This window comes from Suncus etruscus, chromosome 14 (assembly GCF_024139225.1).
Source record: "Suncus etruscus isolate mSunEtr1 chromosome 14, mSunEtr1.pri.cur, whole genome shotgun sequence".
In the NCBI taxonomy this organism is placed as follows: Eukaryota; Metazoa; Chordata; class Mammalia; order Eulipotyphla; family Soricidae; genus Suncus; species Suncus etruscus.
Window position 1 is genome coordinate 84,032,617 of NC_064861.1, and position 27,920 is coordinate 84,060,536.

At 53.0% G+C, this 27,920-nt stretch overlaps 1 protein-coding gene across 2 annotated transcripts; it reads left to right on the plus strand.

Moving 5' to 3' along the window:
- SUPT5H (SPT5 homolog, DSIF elongation factor subunit) lies at positions 1 to 27,175 on the plus strand. Of its 2 annotated transcripts, none has more exons than XM_049787139.1 (29): positions 1 to 65; positions 312 to 386; positions 9,797 to 9,962; positions 13,691 to 13,756; positions 14,602 to 14,671; positions 14,781 to 14,849; positions 14,932 to 14,997; positions 15,116 to 15,146; positions 15,284 to 15,352; positions 16,760 to 17,011; positions 18,242 to 18,331; positions 18,428 to 18,498; positions 19,791 to 19,896; positions 20,002 to 20,095; positions 20,180 to 20,316; positions 20,668 to 20,823; positions 20,914 to 21,060; positions 21,730 to 21,876; positions 21,963 to 22,088; positions 23,320 to 23,404; positions 23,538 to 23,648; positions 23,729 to 23,831; positions 23,924 to 24,051; positions 24,147 to 24,252; positions 24,503 to 24,661; positions 24,749 to 24,917; positions 25,004 to 25,207; positions 26,668 to 26,763; positions 26,846 to 27,175. In XM_049787139.1, exons 2-29 carry the CDS (start codon positions 312 to 314, stop codon positions 26,987 to 26,989), a joined length of 3,243 nt encoding a protein of 1,080 aa, XP_049643096.1. In that variant the 5' UTR covers positions 1 to 65; the 3' UTR covers positions 26,990 to 27,175. The 2 variants fall into 2 exon arrangements, with proteins under 2 accessions (XP_049643096.1, XP_049643097.1); XM_049787140.1 differs by lacking the exon at positions 1 to 65 and adding an exon at positions 102 to 187.
- Positions 27,176 to 27,920: the final 745 nt, after the last annotated feature.

Sequence of the window (27,920 nt, forward strand, 5' to 3'; positions counted from 1 at the left end):
TTCAGGCAGACGTCGTGTGAACAGCAGCTGCTGCCGAAGGCGGCGTTGGAATCGGGGTGTTGGAGGTGCTGATCGGGAACGGGAGAAACCGACCCGGGTGGCGGGCCAGGGTGGGCCGTTAGTGGAGAGTCGGGGTTCAGACTTTGGGGGGTGTAGCCGGTGGTATCGGGGCTCCAGGCTGATCACCGTAAGAGGCTGAGCTAAGGAGTATTTTTTCCCTTCCCTGGAAACCTGGTGGGGAGTTGGGGGGTCAGGCTCGGGGTTGGGGGCTCCGGGGTGAGGTTTCCACCTGCCTTGTCTTGCACCCCTAGATGTCGGACAGCGAGGACAGCAATTTCTCCGAGGAGGAGGACAGCGATCGCAGCAGCGAGGCCGAGGAGGCCGAGGTGTGTTGGCAGGGCCTGTGGGTGGTGGTAGGGTTGCACCTGGGGCCTGGGTCCCTTGGGGGGCTTATCGTGGGAGCTGGGGGGATCCCTTGGGGGTGGGCTGGCTGTCTGGTGGGAGAAGAAGAGGGGACAAGTCCTCATCTGGAAGAGGGACAGTCAGGGGCCAGAGAGATAGCATGGAGGTAAGGCATTTGTCTTGCACGCAGAAGGATGGTGATTTGATCCCCGGCATCCCATAGGTTCCCCCGAGCCTACCTGGAGCGATTTCTGAGCAGAGAGCCAGGAGTAATCCCTGAGTGCTGCTGGGTGTGACCCAAAAACCAAAAACCAAAAAAAAAAAAAAAAAAAAAAAAAAGGCACAGTCAGCTCGATGACATAACGGCATGCGAGTTGTGGGCCTGGCCTAGGGCAGGGCAGACACTATTCTTGGGGTGGAATAGGTTGTTCTGTCTTTCTAGAAACGTCTCTGAGGTGCAGGGCGTGTTCCAGGGCTTCTAGTGTCAAGTCTGAATCAAAGGGTCGGTAGAAAAAGTGGGAGTTCTAGTTGTCCTTTATTTGTTTCCACCAAGTCAGGGGCCACTTCTACCTGTAGTTAGGTCCCTCTTGGGCTGAGACTCCAGGACTTGAACACAAAGCGCTGGGGATGGCACCCAGACCTTGCACACAAGCTTGATTGGAGCCACTTACACCCAAGTGGTTCCTTTTAGTAAGTAGGTTAATGGGGGTCAGGGGGAGTCCGGCAGGGTGACATTTAGAGGAATGACTGTGGCTTGTGATGAGGGCCATTGAGTCTTGTCAGGTCCCAGTAAAGTGTTTCAATGCATGGATTTGGATTTAGGGCTGGGCCTCACTCTCTGCCTAAGGGGCCCATGCCAGAGGAAGCAGTCATTTGGCTTTTGCCACTGGGCCGGGACACACAGAAAAAGAAATGTTCTGGTGAGGGGAAAGGCCAGTGCAAAGCTGGGGAGCATGTCTGACGATATTCAAGAGTAACAGGGAATCCAATTTGATGGGTTTAGGGAAAGAAGTGTTAGGAGTTAAGTCATAGGCTTTTGAAGACTTGTGGCAAGAAATTTTTTTTTTTTTTTGGGCCACACCCGGCGGTGCTCAGGGGTTACTCCTGGCTGTCTGCTCAGAAATAGCTCCTGGCAGGCACGGGGGACCATATGGGACACCGGGATTCGAACCAACCACCCTTGGTCCTGGATTGGCTGCTTGCAAGGCAAACACTGCTGTGCTATCTCTCCAGGCCCGTGGCAAGAAATTTGACCTTCACTGAAGCAGCTTTGTGAAGAGGGTTCAAGAGGGATATAATCTACTTTCTTTTTTTTTTTTTTTTTTTTTTTTTGGGCCACACCCGGTAACGCTCAGGAGTTGCTCCTGGCTATGTGCTCAGAAGTTGCTCCTGGCTTTGGGGGACCATATGGGACACCGGGGGATCGAACCTCGGTCTGTCCAAGGCTAGCGTAGGCAAGGCAGGCACCTTACCTTTAGCGCCACCGCCCGGCCCTATAATCTACTTTCTTTATGTAACCATATTTTTTGGGGGGCCACACTTGACAGCACTTAGGAATTACTCCTGGCTCTGCGCTCAGAAATTGCTTCTGGCAGGTTCAAGGAAGCAAATGAGATTCCAGGGATTAAATCTGGATCTGTTTCTGGATCTGTGCAAGGCAAATACCCTACCAAGGTGCTAACTCTGGCCCTTATTTAACTTTTTAATATAGTTATCAAGAAGTTAGAAAGTTATTCATAATTGAGTTTCAGGCTTAAAAATGCTCAACATTGGGGCCGGGAAGGTGGTGCTAGAGGTAAGGTGTCTGCCTCGCAAGCGCTAGCGTAGGACAGACCGTGGTTCGATCCCCCAGCATCCCATATGGTCCTCCCAAGCCAGGAGCAATTTCTGAGCGCATAGTCAGGAGTAACCCCTGATCGTCAAACAGGTGTGGCCCAGAAACAAACAAACAAAAAAATATATATATATATATAGTTCAACATTTTAAAGTTTTTAAGTAAGATATTTGTAAGTAAGAGATGTTTTTTTTTTTTTTTTTTTGGTTTTTGGGCCACACCCGTTTGACGCTCAGGGGTTACTCCTGGCTATGTGCTCAGAAATCGCCCCTGGCTTGGGGGGACCATATGGGACGCCGGGGGATCGAACCGCGGTCCTTCCTTGGCTAGCGCTTGCAAGGCAGACACCTTACCTCCAGCGCCACCTACCCGGCCCGTAAGAGATGTTTTTAATCTATCTTTTGAAAGACTCACTCTGGCTTTGAGTTGGATTTCAGATGGCATATGATCAAGTGTAATTCATTTCTGGCTGAATTTTGTCTTGTTCGGTGGCCATATCTAGAGGTGTTTGGAAGGGGTCTGTTTGGTACCTCAATTGAAACCCAAACTCTTAGTTATTTGGACACCTGAAAAGCCCATCTCCTGGTGTACACAACCTCACCCAGCCCACCTGGGGACAGCAGAAGGGTCAGCAAATGAGTCAAGAATCTGGTGTGTGTGGCTGGAGAGAGCACAGTGGGAAGGGCACCTGTACAATTCCTGGTACCACATATGGTCCTCCAAATACCATCAAGTGTAATTCTATTACTATTTCCCTGACCCTGTTTCTGGCTTACTGATTTGTTGGACAAACAAGTGCTTGATCATATGGTGGCAGACTTGGTGCTGGAGAGAATGAAACAAGGCAAGGCTTGTTTCTGCGCTACACCCGACGTGCCCAGGGCTTCTTCTGGGCTCTGCATTCAGGGCTTACTTTTGGTGGTGCTTGGTGATCATGAGGGGGTGCTGGCAATCAAATCTAGGTTGGTCTAATGAAAGAAAAGCCCCTTACCTGTAATGTGCTCTCTCGAATTATTTGCCCTGCAGCACTTCAGGGATTACTCTTGTCTCTGTGCTCAGGAATCACTCCTGGTGGACTTGGGGGACCATATATGATGCCAGGGATCAAACCAGGATCTGCTGAGTGCAAGGCTAATGCCCTCCCCACTGTGCTATCGCTCGAGCCCCCTTTCTATTATTTTCCTAAATTTTCTTTTGTTTGAGGGTCACACTCATGGTGTTTCTGGCTCAAGGTTCTGGGTTGCCTCATGCAGTGTTTGGATGCTGAGATCAACCCTAGCAGCTACCAGTGAAGCATGTGCTTCAACCCTGTGAGCTATTGCTCTGGCCCTTAAACTTAGGGTTTTTTTTTTTTTTTTGGGGGGGGGGATGTGTCAGACACACCGCCAGGCAGTGCTTAAGAGCTTAAGACTCTCATGGCTCATGAGGGTTGAACTGGGGTTGGCTTCGTGCAGGACATGTACTGGTCCTATTGGAATATTTCTCCTTCCCCTGCCTTAAACTAATTTAAAACCTACCAGTAGTTGTCGACATGCACAAGGCTGATTTCACATAAAAATCCAGATTCTGGGGCCGGGGAGATAGCATGGAGGTAAGGCGTTTGCCTTTCATGTAGAAGGTCATCGGTTCGAATCCCAGCGTCCCATATGGTCCCCCGTGCCTGCCAGGAGCAATTTCTGAGCATGGAGCCAGGAGTAACCCCTGAGCACTGCCGGGTGTGACCCAAAAACCACCAAAAAAAAAAAAAATCCAGATCCCCCCCCCCTTTTTTTTTTTTAATAAAATGGAAGGATTCAGTAACACAAGACTTAGAGACTTCCCTATTCTGTAGCTCTCTGCTAGGAGGTAGCTTCTCCCTCAGAACTGACACGTCCCCATTGCCCAGGATGTTTCTGTTGTCATGGGCCATCCTGTGTGCCGAGTGGCAGGTGTAGGAAAACATCAGGTGTGTGGAGAGGACTCTTGAGTGGCCCTGCTTATTTCTCTGTTCCCTGCTGGGCCTTTGTATGTATGTGTTTGCTTTTCAGGCTCTGTTGTACCCTGTGGGGAATCTTCAGCTCCAATGATTGTTGGAGGGCTCTCTGTGCCATGGGTGCAGGAGCTATGGAGTGTGGGGTGGCAGGAAGGCCTTTGCTCTAAGCACAGTTGTGTTTAAAGGCTCTGGCATACAGTAAACACTTTGGTCTTGACTCATGGCTTCTTCTTGGCTTCAGCACATTTGCTTGTGATGAAAGCCTGGTGGTAATGAGGGGCTGGAGCAATAGTACAGCAGGGAGGGCTCTTGACTCGCAAATGACCAACTTGGGTTCAATCATTGGCATCCCATATGGTGCCCTGAGCCCACCAGAAGTGATTGCAGCATGCAGTGCCAGAAATAAGCCCTGAGCATTGCTGTATATGGGGCTTCCTCTGCTCCCTAGAATCTAGTGGCAATGAAATCAGGAAACCAGGATTGTTGGTGTTCTCTCTGTCTCTCTCTGTCTCTCTGTCTCTGTCTGTCTGTCTGTCTGTCTGTCTGTCTGTCTGTCTGTCTCTCTCTCTCCACATCTCTCTCAGTTTGGTCTTTGAGCTACACCTGGTGGCGCTCAGGTTACTCCTGGCAGACTTGGAGGACCTTATGCGGTGCCAGGATTGAGCTCAAGTCAGCTACATGCAAGGCCAACACCCTAGCTTCTGTGCTATCACTCTGGCCGCTCAGGAATTACTCCGAAAGGTATTTGGGGCACCATATGTGGTACCAGGGATTGTACAGGTGCCCTGCCCACTGTGTTCTCTCCAGACACACACACCAGACGCTTTTTTTTTTGTTTTGTTTTGTTTTTGGGCCACACCTGGTGTTGCTCAGGGGTTACTCCTGGCTGTCTGCTCAGAAATAGCTCCTGACAGGCACGGGGGACCAGGTGGGACACCGGGATTCGAACCAACCACCTTTGGTCCTAGATCGGCTGCTTGCAAGGCAAACACCACTGTGCTATCTCTCCGGGCCCACACACCAGACTCTTGACTCACTTGCTGACCCTTCTGCTGTCCCCAGGTGGGCTAGGTGAGGTTGCACTTATGCAGGAAGTGGGCTTTTCGGATGACGAAATGTTGGCTTGGCCCTTCAAGGACGAGTTTCCGTAGACAGGTCAGGAAGGCCAATTCTGAGTCATTTTGGGGGAATCTGCTGTCTCACCATTCTCAGCCCTTGGAATCAGTGTGTTCGTCCAACAAATGTCTACTGAGTTTCTAGCATGCTGGGATTTGAGCCTGCTTTTACTGAGGTGTGCTCTGTCTTGGGTAGTTTCTTTGGTTTTATTTTTGTTTTTGGAGCTAATGATCGAATTTATGTTTTTGTTTGTTTGTTTGTTTGTTTTTGGTTTTTGGGTCACACCTGGCAGTGCTCAGGGGTTATTCCTGACTCTCTGCTCAGAAATTGCCCCTGGCAGGCACAGGAGACCATGTGGGATGCCGAGATTCGAACCACCAACCTTCTGCATGAAAGGCAAACGCCTTACCTCCATGCTTTCTCTCCGGTCCCCGAATTTATGGTTTTGTGCATGTATCGCAAGTGCTCTACTGCTGACTACATCTCTGTCCTGGCTTGTAGTTTGTTTTGTTTTGGTGATTATATTCCCTGTAGTGGCCAGTGGTCAATGTGAGGACCTTTCACCACTGGGGCTGGGTCAGCAGGTAATCTAGGGCTGCTGCTAGCAATGCTGAGGGGAATCTTGTGGTACCAGGAGTTAAGCAGGGCTGCATGCACAGCAAGTGTCTTGACCTTTATACTAGATCACTACCCTCTGTCTCTAATTTGGGGCTGCTCCTGGTGACAAGGCCTCTTCTAAGGCCCCTGTATGCTCTGTTTCAACCTGTTGAGCATCTCCCTGGTTACGGGACCCATGTGGGAACTAGAGATGGCTGGGACTGAAGTGGGAGGATATTGAGGGGTCTGAAAAGTCAGGCTGTGTCTAGTTAATGTTTGATTTTATTTGTATTTGGACCACCCTCAGCAATGCCCAGAGTTACTCCTGGCTCTGAACTCACGGGTCACTCCTAGTGGATCACTTTGTGGGGAGGGGGAACCATATGGAATCAGGGTTTGAATCAGGTTTGGTTGCATGAAAGCACCTAACTTGCAGTCGTATCGCTCCAGCCACCTTTTTCAAGTTCTAGACCAGTAGAATATTCTTAGGGTTGTTTAACAAATATGTATAGTGATTTTGAGGCCACACCTGGAGCTATTCCGAGTTCATTCCCTACCGTGTTTACTCAGGTGGACCATATATGGTACCAGAGATCAAACTGGAATATTTCTCCATCCCTCTAAATCCTCTTCTGTTCCCGGGGCCAGAAATGTAGTCAGGGACCATAGAGATAGCACAGCGGTAGGGCGTTTGCCTTAGACGAAGAAGGATGGTGGTTCGAACCCCGGCATCCCATATGGTCCCCCAAGCCTGCCAGGAGCGATTTCTGAACGTAGAGCCAGGAGTAGCCCCTGAGCACTGCCGGGTGTGACCCAAAAGACAAAACAAAACAAAAAAGTAGTCATTGGGTAGGACCTTGCACATAGCGTGGGTTGGATCCTGTTATCCCATATGATCCTCTGAGCCCACCAGAAGTGATCCCTGAGTGCAGAGCCCAGAGTAAGCCCAGAGCACTATTGAGTATGGCCCCAAAATGAGAACGATGTTTTCACTTTGGGGGGGAGGCGGGGTCCCACACTCTGCCAGTGCCCAGGGATTCCTACTAGCTTCAGGATGGAACATTGGCTGTGTACAAGGCAAATGCCTTTTTCCTGTACTATCTCTGACCCTACAAATTTGGGGGGGGGTTTGTCAACACTTGGGGGTGCTCAGGGATTACTCCTGGTTCTGTGCTCAGAAACCACCCCTGGCAGGCCTAGAGATTGAACCTGGGTCTGTCCTGAGTTGGCTGCTATGCTATCACTTGGGCCCCCTGACCCTAACATTTTTTTGTTTTTGTTTTTGGGCCACGCCTGGTGGTGCTCAGGGGTTACTTCTGGCTGTCTGCTCAGAAATAGCTCCTGGCAGGCACGGGGGACCATATGGGACACCGGGATTCGAACCAACCACCTTTGGTCCTGGATCGGCTGCTTGCAAGGCAAACACCGCTGTGCTATCTCTCCGGGCCCTGACCCTAACTTTTTTTTTTTTTTTTTTTGGTTTTTGGGCCACACCCGTTTGACGCTCAGGGGTTACTCCTGGCTATGTGCTCAGAAATCGCCCCTGGCTTGGGGGGACCATATGGGACGCGGGGGGATCGAACCGCGGTGGGATTGAACCTCGGTCCGTTCCTTGGTAGCGCTTACAAGGCAGACACCTTATCTCTAGCGCCACCTTCCCGGCCCCTGACCCTAACATTTTTTTTTGTTTGTTTTTTTTGTTTTGTTTTTTTTTTGTTTTGTTTTGTTTTGTTTTTGGGCCACACCCGGTAACGCTCAGGGGTTACTCCTGGCTATGTGCTCAGAAGTTGCTCCTGGCTTGGGGGACCATATGGGACACCGGGGGATCGAACCGCAGTCCGTCCAAGGCTAGCGCAGGCAAGTCAGGCACTTTACCTTTAGCACCACCGCCCCGCCCGACCCTAACATTTTTAACTTAAAAAATAAAACAGATGGAACCAGCGAGGTGGCGCTAGAGGTAAGGTGTCTGCCTTGCAAGCGCTAGCCAAGGAAGGGCCTCGGTTTGATCCCCGGCGTCCCATATTGTTTCCCCAAGCCAGGGGCGATTTCTGAGCGCTTAGCCAGGAGTAACCTCTGAGCATTAAATGGGTGTGGCCCAAAAACCAAAAATTAAAAAAAAACAAACAGATGACTTTTTAGAATTCATTTTTAAATTTTGGGCCACACCCAGTGGTGTGGTGCTCAGGGACCACTCCTGGCTCAGGAACCACAGCTGAGTCTGTGCTTAGGGACCAGGCCTTGCAGTGCTCTGGGGACCATATATGGTTGCAGTGCCACAGCTGCATGCTAGGCAAGCACCTTAATCCTTGTATTATCTCTAGTCCAAAAGTTTCCTGAAATGAAAATGGGCCTGAGAAATGCTCAAAGGGCATGATTTGGTTACAGAATCCTGAGTTTGGTTGCCAGTATCACATAGTTCCCTGAGCACTACTGGGTGTTGCCCTCCCAAATAAAAAATCCCAAACCATGAATTGCATGAAAATACTCATAAATAAAAATAACCAGAAAAGTTCTTGTGTGAACATAACAAGATGCAATCTATTTAATATAGAAAAGTAAAGTTGAGGGAGTAGTTTTTTTCTGGTTCAGTTCAATTATTCAAAGGATTAGAAAGGCTGGAGTGATAGCATAGTAGAAAGGGCACTAGCCTTGTATGTGGCCTATCCAGGTTTGATCCTGGCATCCATATGGTCCTCAAGCCCACCAGGAGTGATTCCTGAGTGCAAAGTCAGCAGTAGCCTCTGAACACTGATGGTTATGACCCAAAAAAACAAAAACAAATTTAGAGAGGTCCAGAGCCAGCCAGGCTCAGGATTTAGTTCTGTCTCTCCTGGTGTTTCTCCTGTTTACTTCTGCTGGGCCCAGGGACCATGTATGTGATGGGGGTGTCTAGGATTGAACTCAGGTTGTTTGTGCAAGGCAAGTGTTTGCCCTGCTATATTACATTTCCAGCCCCAGGAGGGGGAAGAGGGAGATTTGGGACATTAGTGCTGGGAATGTTGCACCGGTGAAGGGGGGTGTTCTTTACATGACAAACCCAACAACGATCATATTTGTAATCAAGGTGTTTAAATAAAGATATGAATAAAAATAAATAAATTTGTTTATTTTAATAATATTAATAATAATTTTTTTGGGTCACACCCAGCAGCGTTCAGGGGTCACTCCTGGCTCCACACTCAGAAATTGCTCCTGGCAGGCACAGGGGACCATAGGGGGATTCTGCATGAATCCTTCTGCATGAAAGGCAAACGCCTTACCTCCATGCTATCTCTCCGGCCCATAAATAAATTATTTTATTAAATTTTATTTTATTTTGGTTTTTGGAAGCCTTAGTGGTTATAGCTGCCCCAGGGCTGGGCGTCTGCTGTGTGAGTAGGAGTCCTGCCCTGGGCCCCAGCCTCACCTGGTGATCCTTCACGCCCTAAGTGACTGGTTGAGGGGTAGTCCTACCCCAGAGTGGAAAGAAAGACACGGCCTGGAGCAGTTCTAGTGCTTGGCATGAGTGAGGTTCTGAGCTAGATTCTTCTGGCCCCACATGGTGCTTTGAGTACTGCTAGGAATTATCTTGAGTCCCTCCAGCAGAGGGTACATGGCCCCAATAAAATTTGCTTCAATGGGGCTGGGAGCAATATCACAGTGGGTAGGACATTTGCCTTGCACATGGCCGACCGGATTCAATTTCTGGCATTCCATATGGTCCCCCGAGCACTGCTGGGTGTGGGCCAAATCCCCCCGACCCCCAAAAAAGTGTTTCACGTAGAGAGAGGTGAAGATTAGTTTTCAAGACCGAGGTCAGATTTGGGGGTGGGAAGCTGGTGTCCAAATACTAAGGTCCGACACCTCAGTACCTCATCCTGGCTTGACCCCACAGGTAGAAGAAGAGCAAAGGAGTGCAGCAGGCAGCGAGAAGGAGGAAGAGCCAGAGGAGGAAGAGGAGGAGGAAGAGGAGGAGGAGTATGATGAGGAAGAAGAAGAGGAAGATGATGACCGGCCCCCCAAGAAACCCCGTCATGGCGGCTTCATTCTGGACGAAGCCGGTATGTCTGAAAGCTGGCCCGTGCCTGGCAACCTGACCTTCTCCTCAGTTCCTTTTCTGCAGCTTGTGGTTTTAGATTCTAGTTTTTGGGCTGCACTTGGTGGTGCTTAGGGCACCCTCTGGTGCTGGAGCTTGGATCCGGGGCTCTTGCAACAGCACTTGCATCTTTATCCTTTTAAATTATTCTCTGAGCCCAGCCCACTGTTCTTTTTGGACCACACTCAGGGTTCTGGATCCTCCTAGCTGGGCTTGGGCCTTGTATGTGCAAAAGAAGTATTCCAGTCCCTCCCTATAGTTATAAAAGTTTTTGGGTTTTTTTTTTTTGGTTTTTGGGTCACATCCGGCAGTGCTCAGGGGTTACTCCTGGCTCTATGCTCAGAAATCGCTCCTGGCAGGCTCAGGGGACCATATTGGGATGCCGGGATTCGAACCACCCACCTTCTGCATGAAAGGCAAGCGCCTTACCTCCATGCTATCTCTCCGGCCCCATTATAAAAGTTTTAATAAAAGTTTATACAAGATTTTTTTGGGGTCACACCCAGCTTCGTTCAGGGGTTACTCCTAGCAGACACGGGACCATATGGGATGCCAGGATTTGAACTACCGTCCGTCCTGGATCAACTGCTTGCAAGGCAAACGCCCTACCGCTGTTCTATCTATCCTGCCCCATAAAAGAGTTTTTCTTTTGCTAAATTTCAAACATAAGCAGCAGTAGGATATTATGCACAACCTCCATAATGTCAACATAAACATTTAAGATCTTAGTGCCACATTTTTTTTCTTTTCTTTTTTTTTTTTTTTTTTTGTGTGGTTTTTGGGTCACACCCGGCAGTGCTCAGGGATTATTCCTGGCTCCAGACTCAGAAATTGTTCCTGGCAGGCACGGGGGACCATATGGGACGCCGGGATTCGAACCGATGACCTCCTGCATGAAAGGCAAACGCCTTACCTCCATGTTATCTCTCCGGCCCCATTGCCACATTTTTTGTTGTTGTTGTTTGTTTCTTTTTTTTTTTTTTTTTTTTTTTTTTTTTTTGGGTCACACCCGATGGTGCTCAGGGGTTACTCCTGGCTGTCTGCTCAGCAATAGCTCCTGGCAGGCACGGGGGACCATATGGGACACCGGGATTCGAACCAACCACCTTTGGTCCTGGATCGGCTGCTTGCAAGGCAAACACTGCTGTGCTATCTCTCCGGGCCCTTTTGTTTGTTTCCTTTTGGTGCTCAGGACATACTCTTGGATCTGTGCTCAGGGGCCACTTTTCTGGCAGTACTTGGGACCATATGGGATAAATGGATTCTAGGAGCTGGAACCTGGGTCAGCTGCATGCAAGACAAATGCCCTATGGTGTTATATACTATTTTTCTGACTCCAGCACCAAACTTCATTTGTTGTTGTTGCTGTTGTATTTGGGCAGTGCTCAGAGCTTACTCCTGGTCTGGTGCTCAACAGTCACTTTTAGTGCTCAGGTGTTCCACTTTTAGTGGGATGCTAGGGATTGAACCTTGTCTAGTGATATCAAGGCAAGCGCCCTCCCTGGTGTATTATCTCTCTGCCCTTCTCCAATTTACTTTTTCATAATTTTTCCTTACCCAGTGGAGCAGAGGTTGAGGATGTTCTGTCTGTTTTTGGTTCTTGCAGCTGCTTCAGCCATTTTACAGAGGGCTGCATTGGTAGAATTAGTGAAGAGGAAATGAGAGTGGACAGGACTTGATGGGGAAGACAACAGCCCGGGTAGGGCTGCTGGGGGTTGGGCAGGTAGCTGGCAGCACTCTTGTATTTGGTCCACAGGGCCCGCAAACCTCTGTCCTCTGTAGGGGTTTCTGACAGTTCAGTTCACTTGCTATGGAAACACCTGTGCACTCGTGTTGCTTTCTGCGCTTGTCCATGGTGATGCTGTAAACACCCCTGGGTGATAATGGGCCTAGCAAATTGGGTTTGAGGCAGAGGATCAGAGCATCTGGGGTCAGGGATGTGGCGGCAGTGCTAGCCCCTGTCTATAGGTTGCATCCCTGGCGTGTTTGTGCCCCTGCCCCTCTCTCTGTCCCACCCACACTGGTGTGGCTTCCCACTAAACCCATGTGCTGCCTGGAAAGAGCCCACACTGGCATTACAGCCTTGGAGAGGAGGTGGCACAGAGCAGGTGGCCCAATAATCCAGTAACTGGAAGCCTTCGGGGGGGCTTAGCCCAGGTTCCATTCCTAACACCTCATCAAAAGGAAACAAAGCAAGAAGGGCCATAGTGGAGCCAGAGTGTTAGCACAGCAGGAAGGGCATTTGCCTTGCACAGATTAGGCCAACCCTGATTTGATCTCCAGTATCCCATAGGGTCCCCCAAGACTGCCAGGAGTAATTTCTGAGAGCAGAGTCAGGAGTAACCCCTGAGCACTGCCGGGGGTGGCCCAAAACCAAAAACTAAAAGTCCAGAGAGATGGTACAGGAGTAGAGCCCTTGCTGACCTGGGATCAGTCCCTGACACCCCATATGGTACCTTAAACCCCACCAGGAATATAGAACTACAGTGGGGCCAGAGAGATAGCATGGTGGTAAGGCATTTGCCTTTCATGCAGAAGGTTACTGGTTTGAATCCCGGTGTCCCATATGGTCCCCCGAGCCTGCCAGGAGCAATTTCTGAGCGTGGAGCCAGGAGTAACCCCTGAGCACTGCCGGGTGTGACCCAAAAACAAAACAAAACAAAACAAACAAACAAAAAATATATATAGAAATAGAGTAAGTCCAGGTTTGGCCAAATCCCACCTCCATAACGCCCCCAGAAGAAAATAAAAAAAGAAAAAGGCTAGGGCCTTTGAGTCTAGAAGTTGACTTAATGGCATCCAGGTGAGGCAAAACCTGTAATCCAGCCCTGAGGCCTCTCACACACACCCTGGGTGACCTGAACAAAAGCTGTGTGGGGTCCCCAGGAAAAGGGCTGTGGAGTGGTGGTTCGAAGCATGCAGAAGCCACAGTAGTCCCCTGCGCACCCTCCCTGCCCCTAGCACTGGACTTTAGGGTGTGACGCTTGAAGGCCCCCCTTGAAGAGGGCTTATGGCTTAAAGTGGTCAGGGCAGCTTGAGGGCATGAGGGTCAGTCCTGGTGCTGAGGGCATCTTGGCAGCCCCAGTCTGGTGAGGAAAAAAGAAATCTGGTGGTGGTGTGGGGTGTAATAATGGGGGGGGGGGGTTTCATAGGTGTTTTTTTTGTTTTTTGTATTTTTTGGGCCATACCCGGCGGTGCTCAGGGATTACTCCTGGCTGTCTGCTCAGAAATAGCTCTTGGCAGGCACGGGGGACCATATGGGACACCAGGATTCGAACCAACCACCTTTGGTCCTGGATTGTGCAAGGCAAACGCCGCTGCGCTATCTCTCCGGGCTCTCATAGGCTTTTCTTGACCTACACAGCTTTTCTGGGCTCCATTAGGCTCAAGGGCTCCCCCTGGCTCCCTGCTCAGGAGTGACCCTTGGCGGTAATGAATGAGCCACACTGGGGTCCGCCATATGCAGCCCAGGGACACCTCACTGACCCTTTCTGTCTCTCCTTTCTTTTTTTCGTGTATGGCTCTGGGATTGGAGGGAGGTGAACTGTTTGAGTCCTGTGGAACTTTCCAGAACCTGGTGCTCAGTGTGGAGCAGCTTTGTGGCCTCAGAACCCCTCTTGTCTGCTGGGTCTGTAGCATAGGCATTTCTGGGAGCCCCTGTGTTGAGGCCACCTGCGCCTGTCTCTCTTTCAGACGTGGATGACGAATACGAGGATGAAGACCAGTGGGAAGATGGAGCAGAAGACATCCTAGAGAAAGGTGGGGGCCTCGACCCTGTAGGACCCCTACGGGTATGGCCCATCCCCTCACCCCATGCCTTGCACCACCCAACGCCCCTCGTCACCTCGCTTCTTTCTGTCGTTGCCAGAGAGACCGACTCCGTGCCCTTTTCCTTTTAGGCCCATGAGTTGGGGGGTGAGGGCCTTGTAGGGAGAGGACTCTGGAATCCTGGGCCCCCCCCCACTGAGTCCTTTTGGGGGGTAGTAGGGTGGGTGGGCCTTATCCCAAGGTACCCCCCACTTCTTGGGCCAGTGCCCCACCCTGTTACTTTTTGTTCTGTGCGCCTCATACATTTCGGCTTCTCCCCAACCACGTGGTGCCTGGCCTTTACTTTTGATTTTCAACCTTCCCGTGCCCCTCCCTTCTCCCCCCAACCCATTGGTTAATTTTGCTGCTATAATTTGGCTCATACTTTGTCTGCCCTCGCCCTCACCACCATCACCACCACCACCACCACCACTACCACCACCACCACCACCACCTCCTTCTCCAAGTAGAAGAGATCGAAGGTAAGAGTCTGGGGTATTCGAGTCCCGCCATCCCTGCCCCCCATGCCCTCCCTGTCCCCCTTGGCCAGCCCTGGGGTTGGGTAGCTGTTAGCCCAGGAAAGTGCGTGTGTGTGTTTTTTCATGTTTGTGAGTGAGAAAAAGTGACTGAATGGGAATAGCGGGCTGACCCTCCATTGCTGGGCCCTGACTCCCCAACCCTTCTCACATGAAGCAGGGTGAGGGGAGTTCCTTAGGTGTCTCTGGTCCACTTAGCACCCCGCTATCTCTAGACCCCTGCTTTTCTCTTCTTCACCCCATCTACACCTTGTTTTCCAGCATCCAACATTGATAATGTCGTCCTGGATGAAGATCGTTCTGGGGCTCGCCGCCTGCAGAACCTGTGGAGGTAAGGGGGTCAGGAGGCAAGGAGGAACTGGCTGTCCTGGGGAGATGGGGTGTTCCTCCATATCCCGCTTTACGTATCATTCATTCATGCTTTCTCCCTTGTGCTCTAGGGATCAACGGGAGGAAGAACTGGGCGAGTATTACATGAAGAAATACGCCAAGTCATCTGTGGGAGAGACGTAAGGATGCAGTATGTTTGTGTGTGTATGGGGGTGTCAGTGGCATCCCCGTTTCCGCCTTCCTGACTGTTCTTCCCTCCAGGGTGTATGGAGGCTCCGATGAACTCTCGGATGACATCACCCAGCAGCAGCTGCTGCCAGGAGTCAAGTAAGGGGCGGGTCCCCAGGGACCCCCACAGGGGTCTGTACAGGAGGGAAACTGCTGGGCAGAGGGTGGGGTGTGAGTCGAATCTGTCATGAGGACAGTGTCATTTTCTCCTGTCTAGGGACCCCAATCTGTGGACAGTCAAGTGTAAGGTGCGTGCGTATGCTGGGTTCCTGCTGGAGTTGGGGTGCTGGGGGCTGGCTCCTTTCATATTTGCATCTCCATCCCCTGCCCTTGCTGGAATTTGTGCCTTCTGTGTCCATTTCTCCTGAGTGCTCTTTCCTTCCAGATTGGGGAGGAGCGGGCCACAGCCATCTCCTTGATGCGCAAGTTCATCGCCTACCAGTGCACAGACACAGTAAGTTGGGCCACGGGCATCCAGGGTGGGGGGGGGGGGGCGGTCTAAGTCAGGACCAAGCTCAGAGGCGATGGTGTCGGCGCCCCCAGTGCTGAGCTGTGTGTCCAGGTCAGTAACTTGACTTAACTGGAGAACAGCCATTCTCTTTCCCTCTGCCTACCAGAATTGTCTGGCTTATGCATTTCTGGTCATCTGGCTTTCCATCACCTGGCTTTTCCAGCTCCCAGTTCTTTTTTTTTTTTTTTTTTTTTTAGTTTTTTTGGGTCACACCCGGCAGTGCTCAGGGGTTACTCCTGGCTGTCTGCTCAGAAATAGCTCCTGGCAGGCACGGGGGACCATATGGGACACCGGGATTTGAACCAACCACCTTTGGTCCTGGATCGGCTGCTTGCAAGGCAAACGCCACTGTACTATCTCTCCGGGCCCTTTCCGTCTTTCAAGACTGTGTTGTAGTTGCACACATGTTGTGGCTTGTGGTGTGGCTGGGAGAGAATATTTCCTGTTTCCCTTGGGGCCAATTGTCCTGTTGTGTCTGAGACCTAACTGGGGTATGGGTATGGGGCTGTTTGGTCCCCTGTCTGCTTTTCTCTCTCTCTTTTTTTTTTTTTTTTTTTTTTTTGGGGGGGGGTCACACCCGGCAGCGTTCAGGGTTTACTCCTGACTTTATGCTCAGAAATCGCCCCTGGCAAGCTCAGGGACCATATGGGACACCGAAATTCGAACCACCATCCTTCTGCATGCAAGGCAAATAAATGCCTTACTGCTGCGCTATCTCTCCAGTCCCTACTTTTCTCTTATTTATCAAAAGTAACGTGTTGTCATCTCCCAACATTATTAGCTAACTGTTGGTTTCTCCCTCCCTTTCTGTTATTTTGAAGCTCTGTTTTTCACTTTGTTTTAAAGTCTTAAGTCTTCATGATAGAAAAATTTCTTTGTCGGGCTGTGGGGAGATTTAACTCAAGTTGTGGCCCACATTCCTTGTGTGTGTGTGTGTGTGTGTGTGTCGGTGTGTGTGTGTGTGTGTGTGTCGGTGTGTGTGTGTGTGTGTGTCGGTGTGTGTGTGTGTCGGTGTGTGTCGGTGTGTGTCAGTGTGTGTGTGTGTCGGACTGTGGGGAGACTTAACTCAAATTGTGGCCCACATTTTGTGTGTGTGTGTGTGTGTGTGTGTGTGTGTGTGTGTGTGAAGGCCCTGACTTGATCCCTAGTACCATGTGTTCCCCTGAGCACTATTAGGTATGGACCCCCTAGCAGAGCTGGAAGTAGCACTTGAGCACTGCAGGACCAGGCTGCCAGATCGAAACTGTTCTGCCCTGAGTCCCGCGTCACTCTGCCTGTTCTGGGGCCGGGTGCCATCATGCTGTGCTCACAGCTGGTTCACGGTGCCCTTGCACCAACTTGTTCCACCAGCCCCTGCAGATCAAGTCAGTGGTGGCACCTGAGCATGTGAAGGGCTACATCTATGTGGAGGCCTACAAGCAGACCCACGTGAAGCAGGCCATCGAGGGGGTAGGCAACCTGCGACTGGGCTACTGGAACCAGCAGATGGTGCCCATCAAGGAGATGACAGACGTGCTCAAGGTGGTCAAGGAGGTGGCCAACCTGAAGCCCAAATCCTGGGTCCGCCTCAAGCGGGGCATCTACAAGGATGACATTGCCCAGGTATGAGGCTTGGGGAGCCCAGGGGCAGGGCTCAGGTTCACACTTCCAGGCCCTGTTCCGGCCCATCTTGTCCTTTTGTCCTTCCTCCTCCTCATGGCATGCAGAGAGCAGAGCCCTCCTAGATAGATGAGGATGAGCTGGAGCTTTATCATGAGCACAAGGCAGTAGGGGTGTCTTCAGAACACTGAGCAGAGAGCTTGTAGGGTGAGGGGATGAAGTCCTGAGACCTGCTAAGGGAAGAGATTTGTGGCAGAGGACTTGGCACTGAGACAGGCGGTCTTGTGCAGGAAGTGGGCAGGGGGGATAGGAAGCTGAGGGGCCGGTGGCCCAGTTTCAAGCTTGTTTTTTTTCCTGAGTCTCATGGAAGGTTCTAAGGGACATAGTGAGTATGGTTTTGGTCTGAATAGGTTTTTCTGGTGTTTGGCTTGAGAAGTGCCTGCTGGCTCTCAGGGAGCAGCTGTGGGACACTCGGGCATTTAGTTATATGTAGGAAGATAGATATATTTGGTTCAGCAAGGAAGAGAAAGAGATGGCTCTGACTAGGGTTGATGCTAAAAAGTTTGTTGTTTTTTTGGGGGCCACACCTGGTGGTGCTGAGGGGGTACTCTTGGCTTTGTACTCAAGTACCAGATGGGGTGCCAGAGATCAAACTTGGGTTGGCTGCATGCAAGGCAAACACTCTTACCTGCTATACTTTTGCTCCTGCTCCTAATGCTAAAAGTTTACAGGCTACAGAACTCCTCCCCCCCCCCCCCCACTTCTCACATACCCAAGCACAGAATATCTGGTATGGGAGTCCTTGGATAAACTTAGCCATGGGAGCATGGAGACCAGTGAGGGACTGTGTCCGAGTCTGGGTGGGGTCCTAGTGGCCAGGACAAGTCACCGCTGTGGAGCACAGTATCTGTCAAAGGCATAGCTGACATAGGGGAGACGGCTGTGAGAAGGTGGGGTCTGGGTTGGTACTCGCATTTGTGTGTGGGCAGCGGAGCAATGAAAGGGTGAGGTTTGGAGAGGGGTTGGGGTTCCAGGAGATGAGGTTTGAGGGGCCTTGTTGGCCTCTCGGTGGCGGAGTAAGCGATGGACACATCGCTTCAGAGCTGTGGGAGGCAGACTCAGCCCAGCATAATGGGAGCTGTTGGCTGTCACCTGGCAACTCCTTCCTGTGTCAGGGGTCAGGAGGGGAGAGCTGGGCTCTGGCTGGGCCCCCTGAGCACCCTCCTATCCTAGGTGGATTATGTGGAGCCGAGTCAGAACACCATCTCCCTGAAGATGATCCCGCGAATAGACTACGATCGCATCAAGGCCCGCATGAGCTTGGTACTGTGGGGACAGGGGCCCTGGTGTGTGTGGGGGTGGCCTGATCCCTGTGATGGGCACTTCACCCTTCCTGCCTCTGCCCCTCTTCCTCTGCAGAAAGACTGGTTTGCCAAGAAGAAGAAGTTTAAGCGGCCTCCACAGCGGCTATTTGATGCCGAGAAGATCAGGTATGTGTCATTGGGGACTGGTGGAGCCAACAGTGCTTGAGAAAAAAAGTGATAGGGATGGGCCCTCACAGGGCAGTCTCAGGAAGTAATGTGCCTCTATGTCTCAGTTTGCTCTGCTGTGGAGGGCCATATAGTCGCTGTTCCCTTAATTTCTTTTCTTTTTTTGTGGTGGTGGGAGTTTGGGCCACACCCTGCATGACACTAAAGGGTTACTCCTGGTTGCACTCAAAAGTTATTCCTGTCAGGCTGGGGGTACCATATAGGATGCTGGGGGTCAAATCCAGGTCGGCTGTGTGCAAAGCAAACACCCTCCCTACTGTGCTATTGCTTCGGCCCCTGTGCCCTTAGTTTCTGAGAGACTCGGAGAGAGCTGTGATCACCCAGAACTAAATGGTACCTCATTGCAGTGTGATTTGCCATGTCCTCCTGGTCCTGGCCCGAAGATGGGGTATAGGGTCCTTCTTCTCAGTAGGATGGGCACCTCCGTCCCAGGGAGTTGAGGCAGCTGCCAGTGCCCTGTCCTGACCCAGCCTGATTATGAAGATGTCCTCCACCTTTACCCTAGAGCGTGCTAAACCCCTCCAGCATTTTGTCCAGACCTCCCTTTTGTGTGTGGCTCAAAGCAAGCTGGGATTCCCCCAGCTCCCATTGGGCTAAGCAGAACAGCTCCCCAACATGCTTGGCAGAGCGTGCTGGTATCCAAACTACAGATAAGACAGGCATGCTCTCTATTCTTGTGTGGGCAGTGGGAAGTGGGGACACTTACTACTGGGGATGCTCCAGGCAGTCTGGCAGGAACTAAGCCATTCCCTCCCTCCCCCACATACACATATATCTTGGGAGGTCCTGCCTTTTTTTTTTTTTTTTTTTTTTTTTGGTTTTTGGGTCATACCCAGCAGCACTCAGGGGTTTCTCCTGGGTCTACACTCAGAAATAGCTCCTGGCAAGCTGGGGGGGTGGTGCATATGGGATGCTGGGATTCGAACCACCTCAAAAGCCTTACCTCCATGCTATCTCTCCAGCCTCAGGTCCTACCTTTTGACTCTGACTCTTACCTCTCTGGCCCTGTAGTACTTGATGTGTCCCTAGGCCATGTCTGCTGCCTTTGTCCCTCTAGTGTTCCTGGCACACCTGCCATGTTCCAGGCCCTGCTCTTCTGGAGCTGCAGGAAGGACTGGGTTGCAGAACATAGACGATGTCCCCCCCACCCTGTGCAGCCATCACCACTCCCAGGGGCAGTGTCAACAGCCTGGGGCCAGTCCCCTAAGCACCTCTGTTGTCTCACCCTCCAGGTCCTTGGGTGGTGACGTGGCCTCTGATGGAGACTTCCTCATCTTCGAGGGCAACCGCTACAGCCGGAAAGGCTTTCTGTTCAAGAGCTTCGCCATGTCCGCTGTGGTGAGGGCCGGGGCACCGTGTGCGTCCCCACAAAATCTCAGTCCCAGAGCGGGCACTGTGTCCCAGGCAGCCTCCGTGTCTGACAGCCCGTCTCCCCTGGCTTAGATCACGGAAGGCGTGAAGCCCACCCTGTCGGAGCTGGAGAAGTTCGAGGATCAGCCTGAGGGCATCGACCTGGAGGTGGTGACCGAGAGCACAGGTACTGGGTCCCCACAGGCTGCGGGCCAGGCCCACGGCAGACCCTGGGCTGTCAGCCCTTCAGTCAGCCCTATCTGTTTTGCAGGGAAGGAGCGAGAACACAACTTCCAGCCTGGGGACAACGTGGAGGTGTGTGAAGGGGAGCTCATCAACCTCCAGGGCAAGATCCTCAGCGTGGACGGCAACAAGATCACCATCATGCCGAAGCATGAGGACCTCAAGGTGCGCGTGGGTGGGGTGCAGAGGGGACCTCATATAGCCAATGACGCGTGTGCACCTGTACATGGTATGTGGGCCTGTCTAGCCATGCTGTTAATGGTGCTGAGGGTGTGTGGAACCACGGTGTGCATGTAGTGGCTCGGGGTGTGTATGGGGGGGCGTGGAGTATCTGTGTGTATGTGCATGTTTGTGTATGTTGGGGACTTGACGATGTCTTTCACATGAAGTGTGTTTATGCGTGCACAGGGCTGTGTTAGCACTGTCTCAGGCCTCGCGAGGTTCACCTTGAGGTTCACCCTTTGTCTTTTTGGGCGACCAGGCCGCTCACCTGCTCCCGTGTGTCCCCAATCCTAGGACATGCTGGAGTTCCCGGCTCAGGAGCTGCGAAAGTATTTCAAGATGGGGGACCACGTGAAGGTGATAGCTGGCCGCTTCGAGGGTGACACCGGCCTCATTGTGCGGGTGGAGGAGAACTTTGTCATCCTCTTCTCCGATCTCACCATGCATGAGGTAGGGCGAGGGGAGCAGGAGCGACTGAGCAGGGGCCACCCCCAGGGACCCATCTTTTGGAGGCTCTCAGTCTTTTCTGTCGTCCCCCAGCTGAAGGTGCTGCCTCGGGACCTGCAGCTCTGCTCGGAGACAGCCTCCGGAGTGGACGTTGGGGGGCAGCACGAGTGGGGCGAGCTGGTGCTGCTAGATCCCCAGACGGTGGGCGTCATCGTGCGGCTGGAGCGGGAGACCTTCCAGGTGTGTGGCACCGTTTCCCTAGGCAGACCTTGGTGCCAGCTGGGGTAGTTACAGCATGCTGAGAACTCGCTTGATTCAGGGCATGTGGACCCCAGCCTCTGGCTCTGGGCAAGCAGCAAGTGGCTGCCTCTGCTGAGCCTCAGTTTCCCCGCCTGTAAAATGGAGGCAGTGGCAGCGTCTCACCCATGTGAGATTTTGGTGCGCTCTGGGATGCTGCAGGTATCCTTCCACGCTGCCCCTGGATTTGGGAATCCAGGCATAGTGCACAGGGCCATGGACTCTGAATTCACATCTCTGTGGCTGCTTCTGTGTTGCTGCCCTGTTGCCCCCACCCCCAGCCTGAAACGCCCCTTTGTGAGGGGGGAAACACGGCAGCTGCGTCTCCACAGACGTGTGAGGCTTTAGTGAGCCTGGCAGAGTGATGGGTCAACGTTAAGCTTCCTTATCTCTACCCTTGTCCTGTCTCCTGCCAAATGGTGTTCAGGAAGAGTTGGAAGGGTGGGGGGGGCCAGTGCTTTCAGGGTGGGACTTGGTCAGGGTGGACCATGCTCGGTCCCAGGGCCGGGAGGCCCCTGTGTCCCGCTGAGCTCGGACGTCTTCCCTCGGGAAGGACTCTTCCCCCCACGTCAGCCCTTCCCTGTCACCCCTTCAGCGTCCTGCCCCCTCCAGGTGCTGAACATGAACGGGAAAGTGGTGACCGTCAGGCACCAGGCTGTCACCCGGAAGAAGGACAACCGCTTTGCAGTGGCCCTGGACTCTGAACAGAACAACATCCATGTGAAAGACATTGTCAAGGTCATTGACGGTCCCCACTCGGTGAGTAGGGTTATACATGGCCACAGGAGAGCCTCAGGTAGAAGGCGGGCGAGGCGGGCCCTGAGTGATGTTCCTGCCTTGTCCAGGATCGGGAGGGTGAGATCCGCCATCTCTACCGTAACATCGCCTTCCTGCACTGCAAGAAGCTGGTGGAAAATGGGGGCATGTTCGTCTGCAAGACTCGTCATCTAGTGCTTGCCGGGGGCTCAAAGGTGAGCAGCGTTGGGATGCCTATCTGGGAGGGGTCCCTGGCTTCAGGAGTGGTAAGAATGTTTATGGGCGTGAAGGCAGTGGCAGGATAAGTCTATAGGAGCAGGTTGGTTGGTGGTTCTCAGCTCTTTATTCAGTGTTTCCTGCATTTGGGCTTTTATTTCTACTTTTTTTCGTGGGGGACAACTATGGGGTGCCAGAGAATAGACCCAGCTTCTCATCAGCCATTGCGTGGGATTGTTCTGTTTGGATCTTTTTTTATTTTGTTTTGTTATTTGTTTTTGTCATATCCGGCAGCGCTCAGGGGTTACTCCTGGCTTTAGGCTCAGAAATGGCTCCTGGCAGGTACGGGGGACCATATGGGATGCCGGGATTTGAACCACTGTCCTTCTGCATGCAAGGCAAACACAACACCTCCATGCTATCTCTCTGGTCCCTCTGGTTGGATCTTGGGGGATTGAACTGTGCTGGAGCTCGAACCCAGCCTCACGCATACAGAACGCAGCCTGGTCTTTGTTTATTCAACTGTCCTGATCACCTGGATGGTGCCAGGCACAGCAGACCTGCTCGCTCATACTGTTACCTCGTGCCAGATCAGTGCACCTCAGTGGGCGGTGACTATAGGCAGAGTGGGCCGATGGTCAGTGGACACAGGGCAGCTGTTTTTTGCTGGGAGGATGTGGGCTTAAGAGGAGGAAGGGCCGGGAGCAAGTGCTGTGAGTCAGGCACCGTGAGGACATTTGACTTGATAGGGGTTGTGTCACCAGGTTAGAGGACATCTACAGTGTCAGGGCTTGAACCCGGCCTCTTGTGTGCAGAGCCTGCACTCCTCACGTTGAGCCAGTCACCTTGCCCAGGGCTCCTTTGTCTGAGGGCACATTTCCACCTCAGTCCTTGGTCCAGAGGTGGGACTTCTCTTTATGTGGGGTCATCCACACCAGCGGTGCTCAGGAGTCACTCCTGGCTCTGCACTCAGAAATCATTCCTGGCAGGTATGGGGGGCCACATGGGGTGCCGGGATCAAACCTGGATCAGCTACGTGCAAGACAAAACGCCCTACCCACTCTGCTCTGGCCCCAAGGCAGGATTCTTGATGGCAAACCTGGTGGCTAGTCTGTCCACAAGGGGAGGCCCTGGCCCTGAGAGGCAGGACTATCCTCAGCTGAGGTAGGGATTCGGGAAATGTGGCTCCGGTCCCAGTCACCTGCCACTTCATTTCTTGCCCTTCTCTAGCCCCGAGATGTGACCAACTTCACCGTGGGTGGCTTCGCCCCAATGAGTCCCAGGATCAGCAGCCCCATGCACCCCAGTGCTGGAGGTAAGGGGGCTGGGCAGGGATGTGAGGGGCACTGGGCACTATTCCCTTTTGTACCGTGCTGGGCTGAGGGAGCCGAGAAGAGGGCAAGTGGGCGAGTGGTGGACACAGCCTGGGCATGCTGCTCTCCTCCCAGGTCAGCATGGCGGCTTTGGCAGCCCCGGCGGTGGCATGAGCAGGGGCCGGGGCCGGAGAGACAACGAACTCATCGGCCAGACCGTGCGCATCTCGCAGGGCCCCTACAAAGGTGACTGCAGGTGGTGCCGTGATGGGGGCGGGGCATGGCAATTGGGTCCCCTGGCCTGACCTTCTGTCCCCTCCTCCTAGGCTACATTGGTGTGGTCAAGGATGCCACTGAGTCCACAGCCCGAGTGGAGTTGCATTCCACCTGCCAGACCATCTCTGTAGACCGTCAGCGCCTCACCACGGTGTACGGCTGGGCTGCTCCAGGGCTGGGGGGAGACCCCATTTACCCCATTTACAGTGGCGGACCCCATTTACCCCGCTGTTCCTGGTGCACAGGGGCTCCCGGCGCCTAGGGGGCATGACCTCCACGTATGGGCGGACGCCCATGTACGGATCCCAGACGCCCATGTATGGCTCTGGCTCCCGCACGCCCATGTATGGCTCCCAGACACCCCTCCAGGATGGTAAGCTAAGCACCCTCCTCCAGGAACAAACGGGGGTTTAGGGCTGGACTGGTGTTGGAGGGGAGGGAAACTGAGGGTAAACTCTCCGCTTGCAGGCAGCCGCACCCCACACTATGGGTCACAGACACCACTGCATGATGGCAGCCGCACTCCTGCTCAGAGTGGGGCTTGGGACCCCAATAACCCTAACACGCCATCAAGGTGAGCAGCAGGTGCTGAGGCGGGATCCCCCACATTCAGCTTCAAGCCCAGGTGGTTAGCCAGGTAGGCCTGGCAGGATAAAGACATGTGGTCTCCGGTCTCCATGCCAGGAATTGCGGCTCAGTCTGGCCAGGACACTGGTTCTGCCGCCCCATCACTCTCTTGTCTTCCCCACTGGCGCTCAGCATTTCCAGAAGTATCTCCCACCCAGTGGTGACAAGATTCCCAACAGACTTTTCTCTCCTGACAGGGCTGAGGAAGAGTACGAGTATGCCTTCGATGACGAGCCCACACCATCTCCACAAGCCTATGGGGGTACCCCCAACCCCCAAACACCTGGCTATCCAGACCCCTCCTCCCCCCAGGTCAACCCACAGTACAACCCACAGACCCCAGGAACACCAGCCATGTAAGTCCTCGGTGGGTGGGGGTGGCCTGCCTAGCTTCTGGTGGCCCCAGTCCAACCCCACCAACGCTCCGCTCTCTGTCTCTGCAGGTACAACACAGACCAGTTCTCCCCCTACGCCGCCCCCTCCCCACAAGGCTCCTACCAGCCCAGTCCCAGCCCTCAGAGCTACCATCAGGTGGCTCCTAGCCCTGCAGGCTACCAGAACACCCACTCGCCGGCCAGCTACCACCCCACGCCCTCGCCCATGGCCTATCAGGTACCACCCCACTGGCTCGGCCCCCAGGTGAGTTATCAGTGCTCCACCTGTCGGGACAGTCAACAGTAGCCCCTCCTTTCCCACAGGCCAGCCCCAGTCCCAGCCCTGTGGGGTACAGTCCTATGACACCCGGCGCCCCTTCTCCTGGAGGCTACAACCCACATACCCCAGGCTCAGGGATCGAGCAGAATTCCAGCGACTGGGTAACCACTGACATCCAGGTCAAGGTGCGGGACACCTACCTGGACACGCAAGTGGTGGGACAAGCTGGCGTCATCCGCAGCGTCACGGTGAGTGGGGCCCTGGCTGGGGGGTGAGCCTGAATTTTGTCCCTCTCATTTGCCAACCTCCTCCCTCATTCACTAACCATTCTTCTAGTTACTGCTCAGCGCTGGGCAGTGTTTAAAGGCTAAGGGGCAAGCTACCAGGCTGGGGTTCCTACTTGCAAGTGAGATCAGTGATGGACACCCATGGGGGCCGGGTAGGGAGGTGCATATGCTTCCTGACACTGTTCAGAGGGTCAGAGATCGAGCAATGCAGCTTCAGGACTTTGCATCAATCACCCTGACCCAGCCCTCCCCACGCATCTGGCCTCTGTGTTCCTAAGCCGCCCATTTCCCTCAGGTCTCATTCCTCTAAACTTGGCCCTTTTCATCAGCTTTTGTTCAGGGAGGCACATGTAGGGTATTCTCTTTCCTATGCTCTCTGCTGCCTAAAAACTCCGCTTACCCAGTGTGGTGTAGCTTTTATTACCAAGCCTGTCATTCCTCAGAGCTAGTTCCTCCATGAAAGCTGTTCCTGGTATTCTTCATAAGGACCAGCTCCCACCAGCTCCCATGCATCCTCAGATTGCAGTTCAACAGGGCCCAGGCATTGGCTGCCTTGCACCCAGAGCTGGGGTGTGGGGAGCCTGGAACAAGGACTCTGTAGACTCAGGGCCACTTTTTCCTGCTTTAAGGGGACCGGACAGGTTTCCTGGAAAACACAGGGACAGGAAGACAGGAACATGGGAAGTGTAAACCAAGAATCACTAGGGAGGGGGCTTCCTTTCCTAGTGCCAGGCACCTATGGGGCAGAAGTATCAAGAGGCAAAGAGGAAAGGGTGCCGGACTAAGGTACCAACCTTACCTTACACGTGGCCAACCTAGGTTCGACACTCACCCCCCATATGGTTCCTGGAGTCCCTGGAGTCTACCAGGAGTGTTCAGGAGAACACAAAGCTAGGAATAAGTTCTAAGTATCATGTAGTGGGCCAGAAGAAAGGGGGGGGGGTCACGGGGTGGGAGAAGGTCAGATCCAGGTCCATGCCAGCTTGGAGTACTTGGCCTATGTCCTGAGGGCACCCAGGGAATTGTGGGGTGTTGAAGTAGAGAACGGAGAGAGGAATTGATCCGGTTGGAATCCCTTCATTGGATGGATTGTGGGGAAATGACCTGGGAGCCAAAGGAAGAGCAGGAAGAGAGGCAAGAGGAGGATGGGGTGGTGAGCCCTTTCCAGGGGCTGAGTGGACAGTTCATAGAGCTCAAGGGGCTGATATCGTTGAGCTCCTTGGGGACCCTTGGGGGCGGTTCCTAGGAGCAGCTTTGGGGCACAAGGCTGGGTACTTATGAAGCAGCTTCCCTTTTGGCCTGGATTCCTGATCGCCTCATTCAGCTGCTGCCTTTGCATGCTGCTAACCCGCAGACCAGGCCCTGGGGCCAGGAGGGCCCTGCAGGGAGCCAGTCCGTCTGAGCAGTTGTCCCCTCCACAGGGTGGCATGTGCTCAGTGTACCTGAAGGACAGTGAGAAGGTGGTCAGCATTTCCAGCGAGCACCTGGAGCCCATCACGCCCACCAAGAACAACAAAGTAAGGAACGGTGATGGGGTACGGGGTGCAAGGGGGTGCTGGGTCGCTGGCCTAGACTCTGACTTGTCTATTGCGCCCCCAGGTAAAGGTGATCCTGGGGGAGGACCGAGAAGCCACCGGTGTCCTGCTGAGCATCGATGGTGAGGATGGCATCGTCCGCATGGACCTGGATGAGCAGCTCAAAATCCTCAATCTCCGCTTCCTGGGGAAGCTGCTGGAGGCCTGAGGCGGGCGCATAGGGAGTGGGAGCTGTAGCAGGCTAGGCTGGGTTGGGGTGCCTTTGTTTTTGTTCCTAGGTTCCTCTCTTTCCTGATGCCCATGCAAAAATCAGAGCAGTCTTGGGGAGGGTCTCTACCATCCTGTACCCCCTCTTCCCCAGCTTGCTTTGTGTTAGGGTCTTTCAATAAAAAAACTGGTCAAAGAATGTGTACTTGGTTGGGAGAGATAGCGTGGAGGTGGGGCGTTTACCTTTCATGAGAAGGTCATCGGTTGGAATCCCGGTGTCCCATTTGGTCCCCCGTGCCTGCCAGGAGCAATTTCTGAGCACAAAGCCAGGAAAAACCCCTGAGCACTGCCGGGTGTGACCCAAAAACCACAAAAAAAAAAAAAAAAAAGAAAAAAAGAAAAGAAAAGAAAAAGAAGAAGAAATTGCTCCTGGCTTGGGGGATCGTATGGGATGCCGGAAATTGAACCCAGATCCGTTCTGGGTTGGCTGCGTACAAGGCAAATGCCCTACCGGTGTGCTCTCGGAATAAGGAGCAGGGAGATACTACCAGACCGTTTTCCATTCCCAGCACCACATGTTCCCTAAGTACTATCTGAGCCCCCATTACCACCTGGGTAGCCCCAGCACTGCAAAGCCCAAGCAGCTTTGTATCCTCTGGCACTGAACTTGAGGACCTACCTGGTTGGCTGGTGAGGCCCACGAACCTCCTGAACACTTCTTGGGAGCTCCTCCTCCTCCACACTCTCCCCCCCAAAATGTATATGTATATGTGAGTATATGTTCTGTTTCAGTAAAAGTTAGCCAGCGTGTTCGGTTCTCCACACTTTCAATAAAGTGCTGATGGGGCAGGGGCAGAGATAGCATGGAGGTAAAGCGTTTGCCTTGTGGTCAGAAGGTCAGTGGTTCGAATCCCGGCATTCCATATGGTCCC